The 24,680-nt window shown below is 39.3% G+C and overlaps 1 protein-coding gene across 1 annotated transcript in view; it reads left to right on the plus strand.

Annotated features, from left to right (window-relative positions):
• Window positions 1-24,680, plus strand: part of PIK3C2G (phosphatidylinositol-4-phosphate 3-kinase catalytic subunit type 2 gamma) — a 185,929-nt gene that overhangs the window by 42,278 nt on the left and 118,971 nt on the right. Inside the window, exons 10-15 of the mRNA XM_053943203.1 lie at window positions 2,377-2,572; window positions 5,334-5,456; window positions 8,142-8,273; window positions 15,937-16,051; window positions 17,438-17,568; window positions 23,573-23,761. Of these exons, the coding sequence (XP_053799178.1) occupies window positions 2,377-2,572; window positions 5,334-5,456; window positions 8,142-8,273; window positions 15,937-16,051; window positions 17,438-17,568; window positions 23,573-23,761 (886 nt within the window). The remainder of the gene's footprint in view (window positions 1-2,376; window positions 2,573-5,333; window positions 5,457-8,141; window positions 8,274-15,936; window positions 16,052-17,437; window positions 17,569-23,572; window positions 23,762-24,680) is intronic.

A 24,680-nucleotide genomic window follows, 5' to 3' on the forward strand; every position in this document is an offset into this window, starting at 1 on the left:
TTTCCACATCTGACATCAGTTTTGTGACTCAGGTAAACCATGGAAATAATTCTTCTGCAAACATGGTCAGTGGACAGGGCAGCTTGGATGTAGTGATAGGCATCTTGCATCTTAATCACTTCCTTGTCTGGCACATGTACATTTTCTGTTATGGAAAATACTCCATTGTGTATTTTCTCCTGACTTTATTATTTGGGAATCCTTTGCTCACAGAGTATTCCCCTCTATCTGTGGCTTAGCTGAGATAGAATACATTACTTCTTGTTCTGGAGACAAAATCTGAAATGTTGCTTTACCGCCTAGAATATAGATTGTGTTAAAACTGTACCTTTTCAGAGATCTGAATTAACTTTTACCCTCTTTTGGAGAAAACACTGAGAAAGTTCTATTCAGAAATCATTGACTTCAACAAGCCAATTTTCATAAATAAGAGGTTTGTTATTACACTAAATTTGCCTGTCAACCACTTTGAACAGATTGGAAACAAAGAATCTCCCAAGGAGCTGTTGGTCCTTAATAAAAAAGGTGTGGTACTTTTTAGATAAAATCCTGGTTCAAATAACAGTCAGCTGATGTCCTCTTCTGGACCTCTTAAGAAGGTTCCATGTGTATCACTATGGGTAAGTCCTTGGAATGTAAAATAATTCAGTGCAAATTAAACATTTAGTTTGCAGTTACTAAGTGATTACACATACAAGAGGACTGGGAATGAGAATTAAATGGTGTTCTAGGGAAAAAATCACTAGATCCAAAGATTTTTTTTTCAAAGCTCTTGTGGTGAAGGATGATAAATGGTGAAAATGCTAAAGAGGATAAACAAAAAAAGGCAATTAAAACCAAGTGGTAGACAGAGACAACAGAAGGAGTGAGGTTTTTTACTCTGTTGATCTCTAAAATGGTTCAGTTTTCATATGTGGAAGATGATCACATAACAAGGTGTAGTACTCTAGCCAGTCCTTCATACATGCAAAAATTTGCTGTCAGTATTTTCAGAAGCAAACCTCATTATATGTCAAGCTATTTCAATTTTATGTGTATTTCTGTTGTTACATAATTAAAATTTGTCTATTGTGAAATGAAGATAAATTATTTCTTTGCACTGTTTGCAATGCATTTTGTGACTCAATAGTTCTGGGTTAAAGGAAAAAGGTATCAAAGAAGGAGAATAAAATTCCTGACTGAGGATAAGGTTTTTTGGAAATATTTCTGTTAGGAAACAGGGCTAGCTAAGTCCAGGGAATGGTGTTGTCTGTATCTGATGTTGGGCAGGACTGCTGCACCTATCCCAAGGATAAAAAGCTAACAGGAGTCTCAGGCTTCCTATTCTTGGGATGTTTCTTCTTTTTCTTTTCTTTTTTCTTTCAATAGACACCATGAGCTGATAGATGGCTGCTGATTTCAGTGGCCAGAGAAGTCCAGGGAATATTTCAAGAACTGTTAGCAGGTGGTGAGAGTGTGTTCTTGATCATGTCGAAAAATGTGAGTTAGAAGGGTAAAAAAAGGAGAATTTTGGGTTTTCCTCTTGGAAGACAAATCAGCCTGCTCAAAATACTCTGACACTTTCTCTCTCAACCTAGCCCATGCTTGAGAAATGAGTGCTCTTAACAGCTCTCTTCACTTGATGGAGGCTGCCAGGACTGGGGGTTTGCATTTACACTGGCAATCAGGCTGCTCCAAAAACAGAGAGGGAAGATGGATAAAAGCCAGTAATTGCAGGGAAAAAAAAGGAAAGGAAAAATACTGCAGAGCTGAAGCCAGAGGGAATGACATAAATAGGGGTGTGGTATAAATTAGGTTACAGCCTACATTTCACACCTATTTGTATAGATATGTATTTCAGTGTGTCCATTTTTGTGAAATATTATCACCAACCCATGACCACCTGAATGCCGACTTCTTCTGATTGTGACTGCTGTTTTATATGTTTTATTAATTGTTTACCTACAGTTGTAACAGCTTTATAGTCTTAAAATTTAACCAGTGCCTTTTCTCCCTTCTACTGCTGCCTTGCCAGTTCCCTTGAAGTAAGTAGCTACTTAGCTGCTGAAATGACAAAATACCTACTTAAAAAAAAATCCTTCCAGCACAAAAATTCACAGACTGAAATGGCATATCTGAGGTACCCAGTAGCTTTCTGTGGTTGAAAATGCCTTAATTTGAAAGGTCTGTAATGAAAGTCTGTTAATGATGCACCAGAAATGAGCTAAGGCCAGTTTCAGAAGCACAGATGGCTAATTGGCTTCAGTTGCAGGTTATGTCATTTTAATTCAATTTTATTAGGAAGCATTTCAAAGCCATAACTCAGGTTTAGGATAACTATAGTTCTTCCTAAATGACCTATTGCTAACCTTTATTTATTCCTCTGCCTCCTCTCAGTGTTAATAGAAGCTGCTGTGACTGAGCTCTCCATGGCCATTTCTCGTCTCATCCATGTCTACAGCAGCAGCTTTGATGCAAATTTCCAGCTTGCCAGCATTCCTAGGAGCCCTTTATGTGCAGACATCAGCCTAAATTCCCAGCTGAGCTTCACTGTTTGTGCTGCCCATAACATCCCAGAAGCCTGGGTGACCAGGTAGGAGGAGGGCTCATAAGATGATGTGTGGTCTCTTTGATAAAAGCAATTTTTCACAGACACCAGCTCACCTCTGCTGCTTTGGTGGTGGTCCTAAATTAATGTCAGAGACTGTGTGATGCACAGCAAGGCTGTTTGGACTGGGAGTTGGTGTGGTGTCAGCAGGACAAGTAACTGGAAGGGTTGGAGGCCAGCTTGCCAAGTGAAGGAGGGGTGTTTTTGCTTGAGCCCAAGCTCAGTGAGGCTTCCTCAGCAATTTTTGTTCTTGGTTTGTTCAAACCTTGTCATGTGGCTAAGCACCTGAATTGGTGATGTCCTTCATAGATGTGATTGAAGTTTAGAGATCTAAGTATACCTACTATCAGCATAACACAGGACAACAACAAAAAATAGAAATATAGAAATAGAATTTTGATAGGAAAAAAGAGACAATTTAATAAAAAGCCAATAGGAATATTCTCTTCTGCATTGCTCAAATTTGGTAAAATTAGTCGTCTCGTCAGGTAGCTGCTTTTCCCAGTCTGAGCAAAACTGGTGTTCTTTTCTTACCACTCCAGTGTGATCAAAGGGGGACAGGTGAACACAGTCTGGTAGCATTATTTTTATGAGTCAAAAAGTTGTTCTCAAAGTTTTTGTTAATTTTCCCATTGCTCAATGTTTACCTTCAATCCCAAATGACTGTGGGATCATTTGCATCAGACTGTGAGCACAAGACTGTGCTGTACAGCATTGTCTGTAATTAGCCATTTAACAAAAATCTGAGGGACTTTGCATTAGTTAAGGTAATAAATACAGTACTATAATCACTATCCTGATTTCAGATGGTTATACCATTCCCACTGCATTTTATGTTTTGCCAGAAAAATGTGATATTACACATAGCCTAAAGGCCACAGATGACTTGAATGCTATGTTGGAGCACAAAAAAATGAGAATCTTTCTTCCTCCTAATCTCTCTTTCCAGTCTTTCCAATATTCATAACTAGCATGGACTTCTTAACATGAACTGCTGCTCTAACACTTGGTCTCCTCAAATTCTTTTAAGGACATTGTTCACATGCATGCTCCTCATTCTTATTTTTCTGCACTGCATGAACTCATGGTGGCAGTGTCATGGATCTCATGGTCCCTTTCCAAAGCTCACGGTATGATCTTGCAGCTGTTTTAACATGTACTTTAACATGTCTATATTCCTACATATGTGTAATGTATAACATGTATTCCATAGGGAAATATATACATTATGACCTATATTCTGTTATGGATCAGTACTTTCCTTTAAATAGCAGAACTTAATCATTTGGTTGTATGAAAACCTTTTATTTCCTGAGCTATCCTCCAACTCTTTGTGAAGTTTAGACTCTAGGGGAAGTATTTCCTATTCCTACAAGGTAATTTTTCCTTCTCTGAACTGACACCTCATAGGTACTGCAGGCTACAGATAATTTTATTTCAATTAAAAAAAAAAAAAAAGAAGAGGCAAAAACCCTCCCAAATCTCCTACGATAATTATAAAATATATTATAATGTTCTGGAAGAGATAAGCCATCATTCTTATAAATATGGCAAAGTCAGGCACCTCCAATCTGTGACTGCCTCAGATTTCCTGTTCACATTTGACTGTTTCCCAGGTTCATCATTCTTGTCCAGAATAAGGTCTGAAGCTGAGCCTGGCAGGAAGAACTGGAAGTTACAAGACTAATTAGGAACATTAATTATTTATAATCTATTTTGACTAATATTTTAAAAGATTTCAGTAAGAGCAATGTGAAGCAAGAGATATTCCCAGACCTAAATTTCACTCTGAAGCTGCTCAGTTCACTTTCTGAAGGCCAGCACAGAGGGCTTTAATGCTTCTGCTGTAAAAATATATATATATTCCCTTGAGTACTAATCTGTTTATTGACAGATTGGGAAGAGAAGGTATAAATAGACTCACAGGGTTGAAAAGAACCTTAAAGATCATCCCCTTCCACCCCCTGCCATGGGCAGAGACACCTTTCACTATCCCAGGGTGCTCAGAGCCCCATCCAAGCTGGCTTTGAACACTTCCAGGGATGGGACATCCACAGATTGTGTGGGCAGCCTGTGCCAGGGCATCACCACCCTCAGGGTAAAGAATTTCATCCTAATATGCAATCTAAACCCATCCTACTTCAGTTTAAAGCCTTCCCTTGTCCCATCACTGCATTCCCTTGTAAAATATCCCTCCCCAGTGTGCTTTGGGTGCTCTAATGTCTCCCTGGAGCCTTTTCTTCTCCAGGCTGAACAACCCCCGTTCCCTCAGTCTTGCCAGGAGAGGTGTCCCAGCCCTCTGAGCATCTTTGTGCCCCCCTCTGGACCTGCTCTGACAGTTCCATGGCTTTCATGTGCTGGGGGCCCCAGAGCTGCATGCACTTCTCCAGCTGGAGATTTCTTCTTGACTCTAGGATGAGCAAGTACCAACACTTTACTTCTGCCCAAATTTTCATTCACTGCAATAATGAAAAAAAAAAAAAATGTCAAAAACTTGTAGTAGAACCCAGATGTCTTTAAGACTTCTCTTTAATTCTGAACTTTAGAGGAAAAAAAAAAAAAAAAAAAAAAAAAACCAAAAACTTAAAAACCCCTCCATGCACATGTTAATTAATATGATATGAATTATTGTAATTCCTTTTCTCATCTAAGGATGGATTTTCATAAGTTCCTGAGTAGTTGATTCCAAATACACTGTGCTGGACATAGTATATTGCAATTAATTTTTTGTTTTTCTCCTTTGTAGCTACAAAGCTTTCTCTTTTTCCTGTTTACTAACTTATGCTGGGAAGATAATATGCCAAGTGAAGATTTGCAAAAATACTCCTGTTAAAAAATCCTTCTTTTTCCTGGCTGACTGGAATGAGAAGTAAGTTTTGGTCTGTGTTTGATATATGTTTGTCTGACAGATAATACATATCCAATATCCATTTTAAAAAACCCAAAAAAACCAAAAACAACATGTTTTCTTTTAATGGATGTTCTTCTGAGCCAATTAAACTGCACAGAATTCACAGAAACTTGGAGAGATTGGAATGAGAAAGAAATGGGGCAGGCAGAGGCAGGGACCTAGGACTAAGGTAAGTCTGGTCTAACAAGCTAAACTGAGCTGGTCTGTGAATAGCTTTTGTTCACTGGAGGGGTCCAGGAGTGCTGGAACTGAAAGCAGGTGCAACCAAAGGCTTTATTTCTGTTCTTTTGAGGAATTCCACCTTTTGGATCTACCTTTAATACATCTGCAATCCAGCTTGAGAACCTACTGTAACATTTCTTCAAGTTTTGTTTGGTTTGTCTGTTTTGGTTCCATTCTCTCTGGGCTGCCCCAGAGCTCTTCTGTGTTGAGTTCCATCCCTTCTTCTTAGTCACCCACTTGGCTCAGCCTCCTGCAGTCACAAAGGGGGAGACCAGCTGGGTAAATTCAGATAGGCATTAATTAAAGTTCTGTCTTGGTTTTGCATTACAGAAGTGATGTTTTAAGAGAGGCTGTTGGTGGTTTTCTCTGTGTCTGACAGAAAGAACTAATTAGTGGTGGCTTTGAGAGTTGATAGTCGGTTGAACTACTAAGAAACTGTACATGCTTTTGTGAAAAATATCTGTTAAACACGAAAAATCTTGGGAAATCTTGGCCAGGAAATCTCAAATTAGCGAACCAAAACCAGTGCAAGTTCTTAAAAACCATACAGATATGCCTCTTCTTTGTGTATCACATGTCTCCAGAAGGGAAATTTTGGTCCTCTTTGGCCCATACTTTAACTCTTGGGACGTGTAACTTGTCAGAGTTTCCAGGCTCTTTTCCTGCTGGAAGTAGTGGTGTGTGTGTCAAACCATGGCAAGCATTTGCCTTCTGCACTGATGATACTGAGAGTTTCTCTTCACTGCTCCAGGTTCAGAGTGTTAACAATTGTCTGTATCCCAAAATGCCTGTCTTGGTGGTTTTAGTACTGTCTCATCAAAGCATTAATGGTTCTTCAAAAGTAGCTCTGTCAGACATTTTTATGTAACAAATGTTGTTGGCCTCTCAGTGAAAAAGAGCAAGTTATTTTTAGCAGGTAAACCAGTTCAGTTTCCCAATAACTGTTTCGAACTAATTATGAGTAAGGAAGAGTTCATGAGACAGGGAAAGCAAACTTGAAAGCTATAAATAGGGACACGTGGGAAGAAGCTGAGAATTGCTTCTCGATGCTGTTCATGGTAATCAGAAAGGTGGGAAATGGCTGCCTTGCTTTGTTATTCAAAGAGGGAGGTGTGCAAATTTGCATAATTGCCAAATGTTGGAAGACTGATGTGAAATTTTGACATTAATGCTAATTTGGAGTACTTCTGATTCTCAGCTGAAACCCATCTAATTTCTTTCAGTAGCTCCTCAGCACATTCCAGGAAACCTTCCCAAATTCAATAGAAATTCGATAGATTTGGAACTGGGAGCAAAATCTTATGCTGATTTTTCCTTTCACTATTACATTGTCTTACTTCTAACACCCATAATTCTTATGTTTTACAGGCTAATATAGTTTTAAAATGTGGTTTTTACTTTTGTTTGCTGTTTAAGTGTGACTATATCTTTTTTTAAATTGCTGAGTTGCATTCTTCTGTCACTCTATTTCTCAGATTTATCTTTTAGTCTGTTTTCTTAATCTTCAGTTTATGCAGATCTTTTGTTTTCTTAATGATTATATTATCAATGTGGAATAATCCCTTTAGCTCCTAGCTCCTTATATTGATTTTGTTTATACAGAAAAAAAATGTAATTAATTTTACTCTCCACTTGAGAAATTTCAGTTTCCACTGAATATACATGGAAAAGGCTAGAAAATTATCTATTCAGGAAAAAGCAAATGCAGACTTGTGTGGGTAATTACACATGTGATCTTTCCATACAGCACGAAACTATCTGGCTTATTGGAATAATTCCAAGTTATTATTTCAGATAAATTTTCATAAACTGTATAAATGAACTGAATGACCAAGCAAGCTAGTGGTCAATGCAAAGTCTAGATGAAAATTGATGAAAACTGTATTTTCTCACTAAAAAATGCAAATCTGTCGTTGCTGTTGAGACAACATCTGCCTTTAAATTGTGGTTAAGAAATATCACAGCGCCAAAGCACACCTGAACAAGAGAATGGTTATTATTCAGCAACTCTTGGTTTTTTAAGTGGTGTTTTCCTCTGAAGACACAAGACAGCCAATAACTACTGCTTGACAATTCTCCCTTAATGAGTTCCTTATTGTGAAATAGCCTTGCACTGATAAGGTAATTCCAAAGCAAAGTTTAATTAAGTTTTTCCTGCCTTTGCCAGCTCTAGTAGTTACACTGAAGTGAATGAGGTTTTATCTGGCTCTTCTCAGATGCTGTGACTCAGGTTAATGGTTGCCAATACCCATCAATGTATTGAAGAGATCTGTCAGATGCATTTTCCTTCAGAGCACAACTTCTGTAATTTATAGCTCAATATATGTGTTAGAGCATCTGGAAAAATGTAGAAAGAACCCACTTGTAACAATGCTCAAATATTTTCGCTTTTATCTTTTCTCTTTTCTGATTCTCTTTTAGGGTCAACTTCCCTCTACGAATAAAGGCTCTTCCGAGGGAAACTATGCTGACAATAAAACTACTGGGAATGAATAGTGCCTCTAAAAATACAGAAGTGCTTGCTTGGACATGCTCCCCATTGTATGCAAAAGAGTAAGTTTGGTTTTGTATGACCTTAAGAAAAGACCATTCTTGAATAGTGGTGCACTCAACCTGGGAGAAACATATAAAGGCAAAATTACTCATTTCAGGACCTCCTGTAATAAGACTGAGAGGGTCACTTACAGCAAACTGCTTTTGATGTGCCAGTAACAGCCCCAGCAACAGGTCTGTCTCTCTTTCTCTCTTTCTTTTTTTTCTCGATCTCCCCCTCCCTCCCTCTCACTTTTTTTGGTTTAGGTTACTCTTTAACATTTTCTTCTTCACAATGGCTGCTTTTTCTGTGTGTGTGTGTTTTTCTGTTATCACACACACTCATTTTGCTTAAATTGGGACAGTTAGTGGTGACCACAATGAGCACTTTTCACTCTCCACGCCACTTTAGAAGCTTTATTCTCTTCCTTCTGCACAGTACACAGTGTAACAGTGGCTTAAAGGTGCTTCTAGTTTGAATGTCTCTGCAGTGATGTACAAATATCCAAGGTAAATTTTCTGCAGTGCTCTAAATATGTTTCAGTAGCACTGAGAAATCTGAATTTAGCCTGAGTCTTTGCAGTGATAGGAATTTTTTATTTAGGCTCCATAGCCCTGCAATACCCTCAGTGCAACAGAGGGATATGTTCAAGCCCCCAAGTTTCTGCATTATCATCCACCTCTAAGGTTATCTCACTCTCCTTGTCCTCTTTCCTTATCTTGAGACATCTTGATCTACTTCTCTATATGATGGCAATCACCATTCAAAACAAAATAAAACAAAAAATCTGACTGCATGTATTAATTTGCTGTATTTGAAAGACCTTGTGTTTCTTTGAACTTTTAATCTGAGAGGTGCAGGAAATTATTTGGACTGGGTTAGATGCTTTTTCCATCTTTTCAGAGAGAATTCAAGGTTACTCTGCTCTTTTGTGACTTAGTGTTTAGAGCACTTAGCTTGAAGGAAGGAAAGAAGCATGAATCAAATCTCTGCTGCAAGGATTGCTGGGGCAACTTATTCAATTACTTTTCTTTCATAGTTAGCATTAGGAAGGGCACTTCACTTTTCCCTTGTGTATGTATTTTTAAAGAAAGCATGAAATATGTTTGAGGCATGATAGCTTAATGAGGGAACACTTACCCCACTTACCTCCAAAGGTTGGGAATTCTGTTCTTGAGGACCTGTGCTGTTCTGGAGGTTTTCTTCTTTTCCAGAATTCAAGTTGAAGAGGGATGACTTTTGGAAGGCCTGAAAGTCCTCAGCTCCCCGTGAAGTACATTTTTTTTTCATGTATGCCATCAGAGCAAGCACACTGGTTTTTGTTAGGTAGATGCCCACACCACCCTGACAGTTTCAAACATCTGAAAAATGGCTCTGTTCTTTCCTGGAGCACACAATTGGCTCAGCGAAGGGGATAGGGGGCTACTCTCCTTTAATTTGCTATGTAATTGGAGAGATCACTGCTGAAGCGAGCCTTCAAAGCAGGAATCAAGGTTGAGTTTGTTGCAGGAACGATTTAGGAATAGCACGTTCAACACCCCCCAATCTGATAGCTGTGGCATTTCCAATTACACTAATTACTACCACAAAGAAGCCTGAATGCCTTTTTCCTCTTTTGGCCAACCACAGCTCCATAGGATTACTCATTCCCTGCGATTTCAATTGATAGACTGGTTTGAAGATAAGATTTGCCCTGAAACTCCCCTTGCTGCTGGAATGCAACTAAACTTCCAGACTTATTTCAATAGAGCACTTCTGAACTTGGAAGTATGTACCAAGAAAAGATTTGTACCTCCAGTGTCATGCTAGTATGTCGAGAGCACCTTGTATTACTGCAAAGATTACGGTATTAGGGTTTTTAAATAACAAACTCTGTGAATGTGTGTAAAGAGATTAAAGAAATCTGACCAGAAAATCTTTGACAAAACATTTCTAGCTTGGAAAATAACACTTTCTCAAAATAAAACTTTCCTCAGAGGTGAATTTGAGTTCTAAAAAAGTCTTAACATTCTTATGTCTAGAATTTAATTTGCTGGGGAAAGGACAGGAATAAGCTCTTTGAAGAAGCCAACGGCCCTGAGGTATTTGCCTAGGTCATCAAACATCCTGGTTCAAATCCCTGACCCAGCTGGTCTTTTCTCAGGGTCAGTGAAGAAAAGGACACTCTTTTCCTCTTTTCCTATTTAGATGCTTGATAAAAAGAAAAAAAAAAAAAAACAAGACACTTTCGTTAAACATTGGAAAAATAGAATAAATGTCAAACATGTTTTTTAAAAATACTGTTCCTCATTTCTGTCCTGTCAGTTTTAATCATTGTCTGATTAAAACCACAGAAATTCTATTCAGAGTTATTTGGCTTATATTAAAGAGAAGGGGAAAAAAAAAACCAGTTTTGTTTTATTCCCAGGTATTACTTAGAATCTTGATCTGTTAGGGCAAAAGAGCACTTATTAAAAAGTCTCTAAATTTGCTCCTCTTTGTAAATTTTATATCTAATTTCTCTTCCCAAATAATTATTTTCATTGTATGGTCGTGTCCCTTCTTTGTATTTCAATACTTTACATATAATTTGAACTGAAGATTAAAAAACATGAACTTAACATTTTTACAAATTCTTTTCACCTGTTTCAAGAGGTGTGAAGCTTCTCATGCTTTTGAACATGACCATGTTAAAGTCTCTTGCCAGATCAAAGGCCTGTAGTTATTTGCTGAGAGTTTACCACTCCCATTCTCCTCTAAAAAAGACCAATCAGATAGGATGAGAAGTGTATATATATATTTATAAAGAAACAAATCCAGCTCTTTATTTAAAGCATATTACTTATTTTTTTTTAATATTGCAATCTCTTCTTCTTACCTGGCTCATTTTGAAACCACACAATACCTAAAAACGTCCTCAGGAATTTGGCCACCTTTAGGGTTTTTGCTGTTGCTAAAGACTTGTCAGTGAACAGATGTTTAGCAAACTTCAAATTTGCTTAATTTTCATTATTTCCTGAATTCTGGTGTTATCTTGCACTTTTCTTGCAGTTTTCTTGCAGTGTGCAGATGTATAACATAATTAGCTGCTGAATACACACTGCAGTCTTAGCCAAGCATGTGTTGGGATTCCTGCTTATCAAACTGACTTCCTGAAAGTACTCTCCAAGCATTGCCTAAATGGAGTTGTTTACTCTAAAATCATTGCTTGTAAGCTAATTTTGTGACTTTATATTTATGGAACAAAAATTATGAAGTAATCAGTAAATGCAAAATTTATCCTACAAATTTAGGGAAGTTTTTTAAACTGGAAACTGTTGGGATGGAGGTTGTGGTCCTTAGAAGTGTCTGCAGTACATTAAGCATTACTTTGTGGTTGAAAATTGTCTCTAGTTTGAATTTTCTAGAACTCTGTAGTATTTGTAATGATAATAAAGGAGTTATTTCACAGTATCATTCGAATGCAGAATTAAGACTGCTTGAGCCATAAGGAATGGGAAAGTCTTTTTTAAAACATTTGAGCAGCTTTGCATTTCCTTTAAATTTAACCTCAACTCTGAACTTCTGAGACTTATAATGTCAGCTTTGGGGACACTTACATTATTTTTACACAGTACTTTGTCCTGATTTTCCCTGTTTATTCAGCCTGAGCAGTAACCTTCCTCTAATGTTACATAGATTTCTGAATGAACATGGTAACGAGTGTTGCTGCTGGCTTGCCCAGTAGGTGAGCCATCATATCTGCTTTTCTCAGCCTTGTCAGAGAGTTGACTTTAGACAGCAGCCCTAAATCAGTGCCAGCAGAGCCTTTGGTGGTGCATCTCTATCAAGAAGTCTCATTAGATGCTAGAGGCAGTTCAAAAAGGGTCTGCAAGCCTGTGTGCCAACATTCCATTCCTTCACATCAGAAACTGTGTTAGTCTCTTGGGCTGGACAGTTTAGTGATTCAGAGCTGATTAATAAACCAGAGGTCCATCATTTTGGGGCAGCTGGGGAGTTGCAATGTCCCCCACAGTTCTCCCACATTTCTCTGGCTTCACTGGTTCTAACACAATTTATTTTGGTGTTTCCAAATCAGACAGAACAAGGAGCAAAACTTTCCTTTTGTGGGGAAAGTCTGCCAGGGGACTTCAGGGCATGAGGTTGACTTTATCAACTTAGGATAACTTGATCTGCCTTTAAATAGCAATGTAGTTTTCTGTAGCAAGATGGGAAGGTTATTTTTGCTCCAGTAATAAACAGGAGAAGGGAATCTGTGTAATTCCAAATTGAATAAATGGCAGTAGGCACAGAGCAGAATGTTCACTTTCTGATCTGCTTGATAGTGAAGTTGTTACATGAAAGCCATTTTCTGTGTCTGTGATCGTTATAGGAGTCTTTAAAAGGTCATTACCCTCACCTCAGAGATGGAAAAGCTGGAATGGTAGGTGGAATAGGGAGTGACCTTCCTGAGCTCATCAGCAGAACCAAGCAGCAGAGAGAAGAATCTGTCTGTTCACTAAAGGATATGGTTATCATGATGATAATTCCTTCATTTTCTGACTGGATCCTGCACTCTCGCCTGCTTCTTTTTCTAAAAATAACGATGCATCTTTTCCCTGTTTCATTCCTGCACCTGGCCCCTGTTGCTGTTCCATTTCTGTGTCCAAAAGCTGACTGTTCTGAGCAATATTGACTGTGCTTGTAGAGCCCCAGAGTTTGCTGGGTGTGCTGGTTTGGGCTGGGGTAGGATTAATTTTCTTCCCAGTGGCTGGTGTGGAGCTGTGTTTTGGATTGATGCTGAGCACAGGGTTGATAATGTAGAGATGGTTTTGTTACTGAGCAGGGCTTGCACAGAGCCAAGACCTTTTCTTCTTTTCACGTTGCCACGCTGGCAAGGAAGTTGGGGGTGGCTGGGAGGAGACATGGCCAGGACAGGTGACCCCAGGTGACCAGAGGGATATTCCACAGCATGGGACATCATTCTCAGGGGATAAAGGAGAAAGAGCAGAGACATTTGGAGTGGTGGTGTTGGTCTTCCCAAGTCACTGTTACCTGTGATGGGGCCCTGCTCTTCTGGAGATGGCTGAGCACCTACCTGCCCATGGGAAGAAGTGAATTAATTCCTTGCTTTGCTTTTTTTGCATCACTTTTTGCTTTCCTATTAAATTTTCTTTATCTCTGGGAAGCCCATCTGCCTGCAAAGATTCTTCTTTGTCTTCCTGGACAGTCTTTAGCCACATCTGCACTAGATGTAGATGAATTTGAAATAATGAGCTTAGGAAAGGTCTCAAACACATCTACAGAACCTCTGAGGTCTGTACTACTTCTTGTATTTGTCTAAACAGGTTTCCCAGGGAAAAAAATCCACTGTATGTATTCGCTTTTAAAGGCCCTCATAGTTTTAGAGAACAATATGAAAGTGATTAGCAGTAATGAGAGCTCAAAAGGGTAATTTAGTCTTCATGTTCATTTATTCTCAGCTACTCCTCTCCCTTCTAACAAAAGTGCCAATTAGTTCAAATTATGATGTAAATCTTTGTCAACAAAGGATCAGTTGAAGGGATGCAAGTCATTTATTAAAGGTCATCTGAGTACACATCACAGGAAAACCTCTTTGAATCACCATTGATCACTTCCTCATTCACATCATTTACCTAAATGAGAGAGACTTCATATCACACAATTGCTTTCTTCCAAGTATCTTGTTCCTATCACAGCTCTTTTTCTGCCTCCATTCCCTTGCAAATGCACCCAGAGCTGCAAAGAAACCTTCAGAAAATAACTCTTTAATCCTCCTGAGCTCCGTTCTCACAATAAAATAAAATGTCTGCGCTTACAACACAAACAGCTTGAGAAGTGGAAAAGAAAAATTACTCCTGAATTAGGTTTATACTCATTTATGTTGACCGTAACAGTCACTTTGTGGGAGTTTCTTAAATCTTCTTCGGATGACTTTAAGCTATTTATTTCAATTTGCAATTCAAAAGGGACTTTCTTTACAGCAATGATGCAAACTCATGCTGGGATCAAATAGTCCATCTGGTGTCTCTTGTACCTCTGACATCTTCCTCCCAGGTGAAAGGTGGGCATTCAGACCTCATTTACCTGGCTGGCTCTTTCTGCTGCAGTATCTAATGACTGAGCAGTGTTCAAAAAGATCTTAATGAAAATTATTCCTCAGTAAAAGAAGAGGTGCTGACCATAATCACATTTCCAACCTCACTACTCATTAAGATATAGACAAATTAAGGGGTAAGGCCAGTGTATAAATATGGCTAAGCCCATATTTATATGTATAAAGCCCATAAATTCCTTTATTCAGGTACTGCAATCTAAATTTGAGTTTTGTTGTGCTTAGAAATTACACCCGAACTTTCTGATTTAATTCAAGTTCTCTAGACTGGATTGTGCTGACCTGCCAAATCAGGCTGGGTTTCTTATCTGCTGCCCACATGCATGCCTGTTTTACTGATAAGCCTTTCTTGCAGGCATAGTGCTAAGGCTGGTACTTCAGACCATAGCCTTTCATCTGCCCAAAAACTCCACGTGGCACGTGTGGTGCAAACTATCCCACTCAAACTCCTTTCAGCTCATATCATACTTTCCCCTCCTTGCCACCTACACATAAAATCAGCAAGGATCCCTCATGGATTCAGTAGATAGCCATGAGTTTCTTCTTTTTGTGCAATAAAATATGCTGCCCGCCACCTTTATCAATGCTTCACAGTCTCTACCATATTTGCCCTCAAAATTAAATCTTGGGACAGCAATATTGTGTTGTATTATCCTTATTTTTACACCTGGCTTAAAGGGCAGCCCCTGTCACACAGGAAGCCAGTGGTAAAGTGCAAAGCTGACTCAGAATGTCTTGGCAGAGTGATTTTCTTCATGAACCCTGCAAATGCAGAGACGCTGCTGTGGCAGTGAGGCCATCAGGATGCAACCTCTGCTGGCAGGGGCCAGATTTGTACTAGTCACATAAAGATAAAGGGTTTGCTCTCCTTTTGCTTGTCCTTTGAGCTCTGCAGTTCCGTGTCCTTCAGTGGGATTTCAGTGGTTACCTGTGGGAATCCAGGGAATCCCTCTGGCTGCCCTGGAAGGTCTGGGACCCTGGCAGAGGGTCAGGAGCCCCCCTGTGCAGAGCCCTGAGAGACACTGTCTCTGATCCCTGTCCATGGAAAAGAGTTTTCAATCTTACAGGATGAATTACAAGCTCTGAGTATTTGATATAAGTAGCAATTAGTGTGGCACGGGTGCAAAAGTAGAATTTTAGGATTCTAGATAAGGGGTTCAAAGGGGGAAAGATGGAGAAAACTGGGCATGCCTTGTCCTTTTTCTTCTTCTTCTTCATGCCCTCCATGTTTCACTGTGCTGTTGGCATTTTTCTGTTGGTTTGGGCTGGGGACACACTGTTCAACATGGGTGATGGATATTGGCACGTTATTGTAAATACAGCACATGTGGTTTCTGGTATAGAATGTTTGTAACATCCCACTGAGGGGCAGAGCCCCGCACGCTGCCCTGCAGGACAGACCTGCTGCAGGTCACAGAGAAAATATTGTAGATAAGAAGAAATAAACACCCTTGAAAACCAGCACAGATGAATTACGACGTTTTTGGCAACGGGGCTGAAAGACAGAGACTTTTCTGCAGTTGGGATAATTTAAATATCACAGATCCCTACAGTTACCAGCGCAGTGCTTCTCCCTGTGTTTCCTGCAGGAGGCTGATCCGTGGAACCCTGCTGCTCAGCCTGGCTCTGCGCAGCACACTCCCCACAGCAGTGATCACCCCGGGCATCTGCAGCACCCAGGCACCGACCTCAGCCACCCTGCAGGTGAGAAAGCCAGAAAAGAAAGCAAAGGCTTCTTTTCTAACCGAGGGCAAGGAAAAGGGGTGTTGCCACAGCTCATCGAGACCACCCAAACTCAAAGCCCTATTCTTACAGCCACTCAAAGAAATACATGAGGTCTGCACGGTAGTTTTGTCACCTTTCCAGGCTGAGTTAGCAACTGGGTATTTCGAGGACAAAGCCAATTGTTTTCTGTATTTAAAAATCCTCATGTCTCTTAGCAAATGAAATGTAAAAGCAAATAATACAGATAAATGAGCCTGGCCTAAAAATAACCTTGTTTTAACAGACAAGCAAATGGGGATTCTCCAGGCTGAGGAGTTCAGTCGAAGACCATGCCTTAAAATAACTCCCCCTATTAATAATTCAGGGAAGTTGAGACAGTAAATGGCTATTAATTTATATCTACTGGAAGGAATGATTTCTCATTCTGCACCCCCCCCTTTTCAGTTATTCCCAGCCATATAGCAGTATCACAATGTGTGAACATGCTGGAAATACTGTAAATGTATATTTTCATAGAAAATCTAGGCTTGGGTTGGAAGAGACCTTAAAGATCATCAAGTTTTGCGAGGTGACTGAGTGTTTTGTAGGGAATAAACTTGTTAATTTTTAGAAGAGTGATGCATATCAAATGCTTAAAAGAAAAAGTAGATACAGATAAGACAGTTTGGTGTGCATTAATAGAACAAAGCTGGGTGCAAATTGAGCTGAATTATGAAGAAAAATCAGAATTTTAAGATAAGTCTACTCAAATTATCAAGTACCTCAAGCTTTGTAGTTTTGGTTGAATGTTTGCTTTCTCTGTATCTTAAAAAACATTAGCCCTTATTTCTGCCAGGCATGTGTAAGAATGGAAAATTGGTAGATGCTGTACAATATTTTTATAAATTGAACATCCAGAAGAGAAATCAGGAATCTGATTTCTATCTCTTGCAGTGACAAACTACACATCTGAAATAGCCTTACTTTTGAAAAAATAGAACAAATCTACATTAATGAAAGTTTTCCATTTGAGAACCATCTCATTAAAAAAAAAGAAAGGAGGCAAAAAGTAAGAACTGGCTTCAGTTTTGAGCTTATGCAGCTCTAATAAAATTGTAATATGGTGGCTAAAATTTTCCCAGGAAACTTAGGTTCCACTGATTTCTGTGGATAGAATTTATCACCAAAACTTTTAAGTAACATAGTACATACAGTGAGCATCCTCAAATAATTATCCCCCCTTCTTTTTGTCATACTTTGTATAATCCCTCTACAAATCCAAGATAACATTTATTGATGCTTATATTGGAGATCACACATTGCTAAAACTCTGCTGTCTTTTTTTTTTTTTTTTCCCTCTTTCTTTTCTTGTTTTTTAAAATAAAGATCGACTTCCCAGAAACCAATTTGGAGTTCATTAAACCTGAACCTGAAGAAAGAAGAGGTGATCTTGCAGAGCCAACCCAGGAGTGCCTGAAGCACATTGCAAGGCTTTCACAGAAACACTCTCTCTTGCTGTAAGTTGTCCCCACCTAACCCTGCTGCTTCTTGCTCTGCTGTACCTACCCTATCGATCACAATTAAATGCATCCAATTTGTTAAAAACAAATTTTTCCTCTGAAGGAGCCTAGCTTGGCTGATTTGAGAAGTAACACCTCTAAGTAAAAGAATAGATCACAGCAAGGCCTGATAAGGCCCTGGAGGTGGCAGTGTATTTTACCAGTTTAGAAAAGGATTGGTTTTCCCTTTCTATTACTAGATCTTTTCATGTCTTTGAGGCAAGAAACTAGTTTTTCATTCGAAACATAAGATTTTCAGGTAATGCAGTACATCTGTATCAGTATTAGCAAGAACACCTTTAGGTTCTATGGAAATTGGCCTCCTTTAGTTATTAAACACTCAAACTTCAGATGGAGCTGTGAAATGGCTTTTGAAAAATCTCTTTCAGGTTATAAGCGAGGAAAGAAATATGAAAAGTTCAGTTTTCATTGAAGGTGGATAAAGACAAAGTGGAACAAAGCACAGTCTGAACTGAGTAGATTAGTATGCTCTGCTACATGAATGTTGTACTACCAATTAGGATTATGTACTGCATAAAGTAATTTTGGGTGTAATCAGAGTGGAATTTGGAACACAGGTGCTTACAGAGAGCCATTATACTAATGGCAGTTAATTGTGTGAATTAATCCTCCATCAAAGGTCAAAAGGTGCATTAGTTGTGCAATAACTAAATAACTTAATTCAGCACTCTCAGTGGGGTATGATGTATCTGTTAAAAAGATTTTTCTGTGCTGATTTCTATGTTGGTGGTTTGAGGTTTTTATTTTAATTAATTTATTAAAAAAAAAGATGGAGTGACAAGTTTTATGTTGTATTTTATGTGTAACTCAACTTTTACAAAGACAGACGAAATGTAAAATTATTTTTATTAACCACAGGATCTGTGATTTGAGGTTTTGTTATTCTGTTTTAAAATGTGAATGGGATGTCAGTATTTTATTATGAAGAGCCACGGTGACAGTGAAATTTCCACCTACAAAATATGCTTCAGAATGATTTAGGGAACTTCAAACCCAATGCCTGTGACCTCTGTTACCACAGCAAAAATGTGGTTTCAGTAAGAAGGAATAAGATCATTAAGAAATTAGCAAAGTACGAAGTAATTTATCAAAGAAGACAGCTCATGCCATTTTTCTGTTGCTTAAAACTTTGATGTCCATTTTATTGAGAATGCTGCATGGTTCTTGTCTTCAAGACTCAGGAAGGACACAGCAGATGTGGAAATTGTGCAGACAGGGGCAACAAGTATCATGAAAGGGCTTAAGCAGCTCTTTGGCCAAGAGAAGCTAAAAAGGCTGAGAGTCTGTAGTTTGGAGAGAAGACCAGAGGGTGTCTGTGCATGTACAATTAATTTTTGTAAAATCATGGTGGTGATAGACAAGGTAAATGCCTCATCAAATCCTACAATATTTGAAGAGCCACAGTGGGGCTCTTCAATGGGGCATTCAATGAAATGAGTAGGAAATCAATTCTCAACATATGCAATAAAGTGCTTCTTTAGACAGTCAGTGGTGAGCTTTTAAAATCTGCTGTCACAAAGCTGTGAAGGCAGATGACAACATCACCACATTTGGGAAGGCTGAACACAAGTTCATGGGTAAGAGGTTCATGGATAGGTTTCACAAAGGGCCAGCAAAGGGTGGATCCTATAACATCCATAATACAACAATTTTGGGTTCTGTGGGGAATATGAAGGGAAGAGACCACTGAAAGTCACCAGTTTGGAGTTCAGGCTGTGCTAAGTTCAGTTACAGGTCCTTGGAGGAAAGGCAGTGGTAGTCCCATGTTTTCCCATAGTTTGTTGCTTTCTGTTCTCTTGTCTTACAGGCAAAGCTGGTCTAGTAAATGAATCATCAAGGGGAAGGGTAACATATCTGGGGTTTGAATTAAGCAATTCCATTTTTTGGTACTTTGTTAATCCAGCCTGTAAATTTTGTCATATCTGTGTCAGAGGAATTCTTTTAGCCTTTCTCATTCATGAGATACTTTCTCTTAAAAAAAATTATAGCATATTTGTATCCCAACACATTATTGCCATGATATCTGAAGATTTCTTCTTTTCTTTTTTTTTCCATGTGTAAAGAAAAAGAGAGGAATCTAGGCAGCTTTTTAGTGGCAGTATCATTCCATGATGATGCTTCAGGCTTACAAGCCTCAAATATGACTTTGAAATAAGTGGGTGTCTGTGTCAGAAGACACAAGAAACCTTTCTCAGTCTGTCAGGATCCTTCTGTTCATCCTTCTGCAAGCAGAGGGAATATGTGAATGGACAGAAAATTCTTAAACCAATGGTAGAAAAGGAAGAAACAGTGGTTAAACCAGACAGCTGCATGCTTGTTGAATCCAGCAGTGTTATAAGTCTAACACTGCCACAAAACTGACAGCACAGACAGCCTGATGCTGTTCCTCCTCTCTGCAGGGTCAGGATCCAAGTCAGCTGCTGGAATAGATGCACATACATGTATGTTTTTATAAATACTATCCAATAATTGATTGTCCCAGTAGCTGTGCTTAGTCTATCCAGTAGCTGGACCCAGATCTCCCTGCTCTCCCCAGCTGCTGACACCCTCAGCATAAAAAAAACCCCACACAAAACACATAAAAACCCTCAAGGTCCACAGCTATTGCTTGGGCCTCTTCCTGGTACATGGGTGTGTGTCTGCTCCAGACATGTGGTCTTCCCAGCAGCTCAGACTCTTGTCTTCCTGGCAGGTGGCTCAGACCACTGGTCCCTGTGGCCAGCATCTCTTGGATGTTGATTAGTGAAGGAGTTGTTGAGTGGGACTGAAGGAAGTGAATGTACCCACGTGGCTCCTGTGCTCCTCACAGCCCCTGACTCTGATCTTTGGCACCGTCACCAAGCCAGACCAGAGAGAGCCAAGAGCAGAGCTCGCTGGTTACTGCCAGCTGCTTTGGCTGACTTCTGCAAGCAGTTCAGATGCGAGCCTCTGGTCCCTTTTAGGATTACTGTGGTTGAAATACGAGCCCCAGAAATCTCTGCATCTGAGATTAAGGCTGCTCTTTGAACCCCCTGCAGCCTGCTTGCAGTGTGTCCCAGTGAAGGGATGGGAGACTGGTTTGAAGCCAGGATCATGCCAGTCTGGTTTGTGCCATCTTTATTTCCTTCATTCATAATTTTCCTTCTACCTTGCTTTTCCCTCTCTTCCCGCTTTCCTTTTCCTTTTTGCCACTTGCCTGGAAAGGATCTATTTTGCCTACCAGTGGTCACAGGAATCCTGTTGTAATGAGGTGTGATTAGAGCTACTTCCAGCTGGGTGAACAGTGGAAGAGATCTTTTCTAGTCTGTCCATGGAAGAAAAACTTTAAAGTGAAAATCAGTGCTGGGGGACAGAAATTTTAATTTTCTATCTGTGCTGCTCTCTCCTCTTTTTCCCTTTTGTCTTGTTCTCCTTTAGTACTGAACATGAACAACAAAAGCAGATCAAAAGCATTTACATTCATTTTTTGCTCTTTCCCCCTCCCACCAAAAAAGTAACAACACCAGCCAACCAAGCCTTCAGAGAAACTGTTTTCTTCATTTAGCTGAAGGGGTTAATCAAATCCTGAGCAAAAAACTGCTGAATTATTTAGGTTATAAGGTATTTTGGTTTTATTCATGTTAAGCAGAAGGCTATGTATTTTAATATATATCTCACATGCAGGGAAATTTAGCTACACCTATATAGATAGGTGTACCTGTTTAGAGACACCTAAATTGATACACCACCTAAAAAACCATAAACTTAACTTTTATAAAAAAAAGAGGTTTAAATAGCAACTTAACCCTATTGAGACAAAGAATGCCCTTATTTGCTTAACAATCTTCAGATCCTATATGTATGCAAAATATTTTTACAATCTGATGGTAAAATGTCTCATTAAATGTTTATATAAACTTTGTTGCAACTAAGAAACTTAAAACTCAAGACACTCCTGCCCCACCCACCCTTTCATTTCATCTCTGATCTTTAAAGCATGCAAAGAGAAAATGGCATTGCCTCCGAGTAAAGTCAGAGGGAGAAATCTGTTATTTAGAAAACATGATACAAGGATTGATTTCTTATCACCCTTTGCAAGCTCAGTAGAAGTTTTAGCTGCTTTAATCTGAACAGCAGATTGTCTAGTTTGGAGGATGCTGCTTGAAAGCTGAAATCTCTGCTTAAAGTTATCCTTTGAAAGACTTCCTTTAGCTGAACTGTCCTGCAGAATGTCATCCAAATGCACAAGATAACCAGAGAGGCAATGAAGTTTTAGGCCTGCTTTTATCTCTTTTTTTTGTGTGTGACTTTTTCACGTGATCACAAAGGCATCTATCTCTTGTCACAGAAGACATGCTATGAATTCTGGGGTTGTTTCTTGGAGTCATTGCCACAGTGACACTTTTCCTGAACTGATCACTGAAAGTCAGGGTTGGTCTCACAGTTAAGTTCAGCTTCTGCATACATTTATGAGCTTCTCCTCCTAAAGGGAAGAAATTAACATTCACTCAGGAAAAAACATGCCCATCTTTGTGCTGCTGTTCTCTGTTCTAAACACTTGGCAATTCAAAATTGCAAGGGAAAAAAGTTCTCTAGTGCCTACAGAGCCAAAGGAACTCATTTCTATGAGCTGTGAATGACACAATCTTGACAGTTAGAGTGGGGCTAGGATTTTTTTTTTTTTGGCTAAGAATGTCCCAAAACATTGCAAATAGAAGGAAGACAACCTTGGAAAGAATGTAAACACTTGGATTTTGAGCCCTGTTTACACATCTGGATAATTAAATGCTTGTCTGGAAGCAAACTGTTTGCTTCCTGCCTTCCACTAGAGTCCTCACATCTCATTCTGAAATATTTAGGTTTTTTTAAAGTCACAATTGTTTTATGCTATTAACTAGCTGCATCATCTACCTGGTCAAATATGACCAAAAAAACCAACATTCTTCTTGATTTGAGTAATTATTTGTATGAACTGGGGATCACTTTGCTCTTTCTCTTTTTCTCTCAAACTCTCAAAAAGAGTTTGATTTTGAAGGCTCTGATATCAAATTAAGGACACTGTCTGAGCTTGTCTCTCCAGGGAAATTTATTTTCCTGTTTTCTGATGTGTCAGAACCTGAGATTTAATATGCATGAGGCAAAGACATCTGAATTGTTGACAAATCAGATGATATAAGGCAGAAATTGTTGTGCTGTGGTGAAATATGGTGTGATGACTGACCATTTTATCAATATGACATTTAGATATGTAATATCTCTGTGAGGAGTCTGGTATACTACATCCTTTTTCTTTTTCACAGTAAAGCATGGCAAGCTAGACTTTTCAAACAAATATAGAACTTGCTGGGAGCTTTTCTTTCCTTTTCCAAACTCCCATCAGCACTAGGGATAATCACACTCTGCATGTGTGTACCTGTGCTCATGTTTTTGTGTATGTGCATAGATGTGCCTAAACATTATTTTAAAAACAAATATGTTAAAAATAGACACATCTACATTAAAGAGTCAAAGCAAGGGCAGGAGTGAAAGCTATGACTTGCAGTGTTATGTGTCTAGTTACGAAAGTTAGAGATGATTTGTAGCAGATAGATGCAACAATAATTTACCCAGTGACAACTGTACCTTCTTTGTCAAAAAAATAAAAACCCTACCAGTAAAAACAAACAAGCAACACCAACAATAGAGACAGCAGAGAAGAAAATGGAGAGTGCTTGGAATGTGAAATAATCATATATATATGTGTGTGTGTGCCTTTTGACACTTCATTTTTATATGACCTAAGGCTGACAGATCCAGAATATAAGTATCACTTTTCTTATAAAATCTGGTCTGCAGAAAATGATATCCTACCCAAAGGAAAACATGTACTTAGCTGAAAAGCAGTGTACTGTGTGACTTGGCCCCTCTGTACAATAAAGTTTGTTGCTACACAAAGCTTCAGGTGGTTTTAATTTCAAACTGAAATTTTAATCTTCTTTTCCAGACTCTCAGAGCAACAGAGAAGAATCTTGTGGTTTTATCGCTACTCTTGCAATAACCAGAACTGCTCCCTTCCTCTGGTGCTGGGCAGTGCACCCAGCTGGGACAGAACCACTGTGTCAGAAATGTATGCCCTGCTGAGGGCATGGAGCTTTTCTGACCCTCTGGAGGCACTTGGGCTGCTGACTTTCAGGTAAGGGAAAATTTCCCAGGTAGGAAAGCCATGATAAACAGAAGGATCACGTGCTGGTTCATTCAGTGCTCTGTTTGCTCAGCACACTGTCCAGGTTTGGTGCACTGGCTGTGCTTCCCTTTCTCTCTGGGCCAAAGTGAAAGTGGAGTTGCAGCTCTTGCCATGACCTTAAGTGTGCCAGCCATGTCTGCTTGGCTGAGAAGATGATCATTGTCACTGCTGTTTAATGAAGGGATGGGACCATCTTTGGGCTAAGAATGATTCATTGCTCAGATAAACATCAGTCTCAGGGGCCGTGAGATTTTGGAAGAGCAAGCAGTTGGTTATAGCTCAAAGCAGTCACAAGTTCTTTGTTACAAGGCAATATAGAACTTTCTAGTCCATTAGACAGTTGCCAGGAGGTGTATTTTGCTTTTCTAATCTATCACCTTTACTTAATTTTGCTGCACTGTGGATACTTTTGTCCAGTAGGCTTCTGTTTGACATACACATGTATGCTTCTGTTATAACTTCTAAACTCTCAGCTTACTCTATACAACCACACCTCTACATTATAAACCCTTCACCATCTTATCAGTTCAGTTTCTCACTTAAGGCATATTCTAACTTACAACTATAGAAACATGAGGTTATGATTTTTCTGCTTGATGTCTGTGTATTGTGTTTTTACATCAATCCAAGCTTCTTCTAAGGCAGCAGGTCAAATCCTCCAGTGTCTGTGGAAGTTTCTGCTTTGCCAGTTCCCACAGGAAAGTCATGATAAACAGAAGGATCACGTGCTGGTTCATTCAGTGCTGCTGTTTGCTCAGCACACTGTCCAGGTTTGGTGCACTGGCTGTGCTTCCCTTTCTCTCTGGGCCAAAGTGAAAGTGGAGTTGCAGCTCTTGCCATGACCTTGAGTGTGCCAGCCATGTCTGCT

Source organism: Vidua chalybeata, chromosome 5 (assembly GCF_026979565.1).
Source record: "Vidua chalybeata isolate OUT-0048 chromosome 5, bVidCha1 merged haplotype, whole genome shotgun sequence".
Lineage (NCBI taxonomy): Eukaryota > Metazoa > Chordata > Aves > Passeriformes > Viduidae > Vidua > Vidua chalybeata.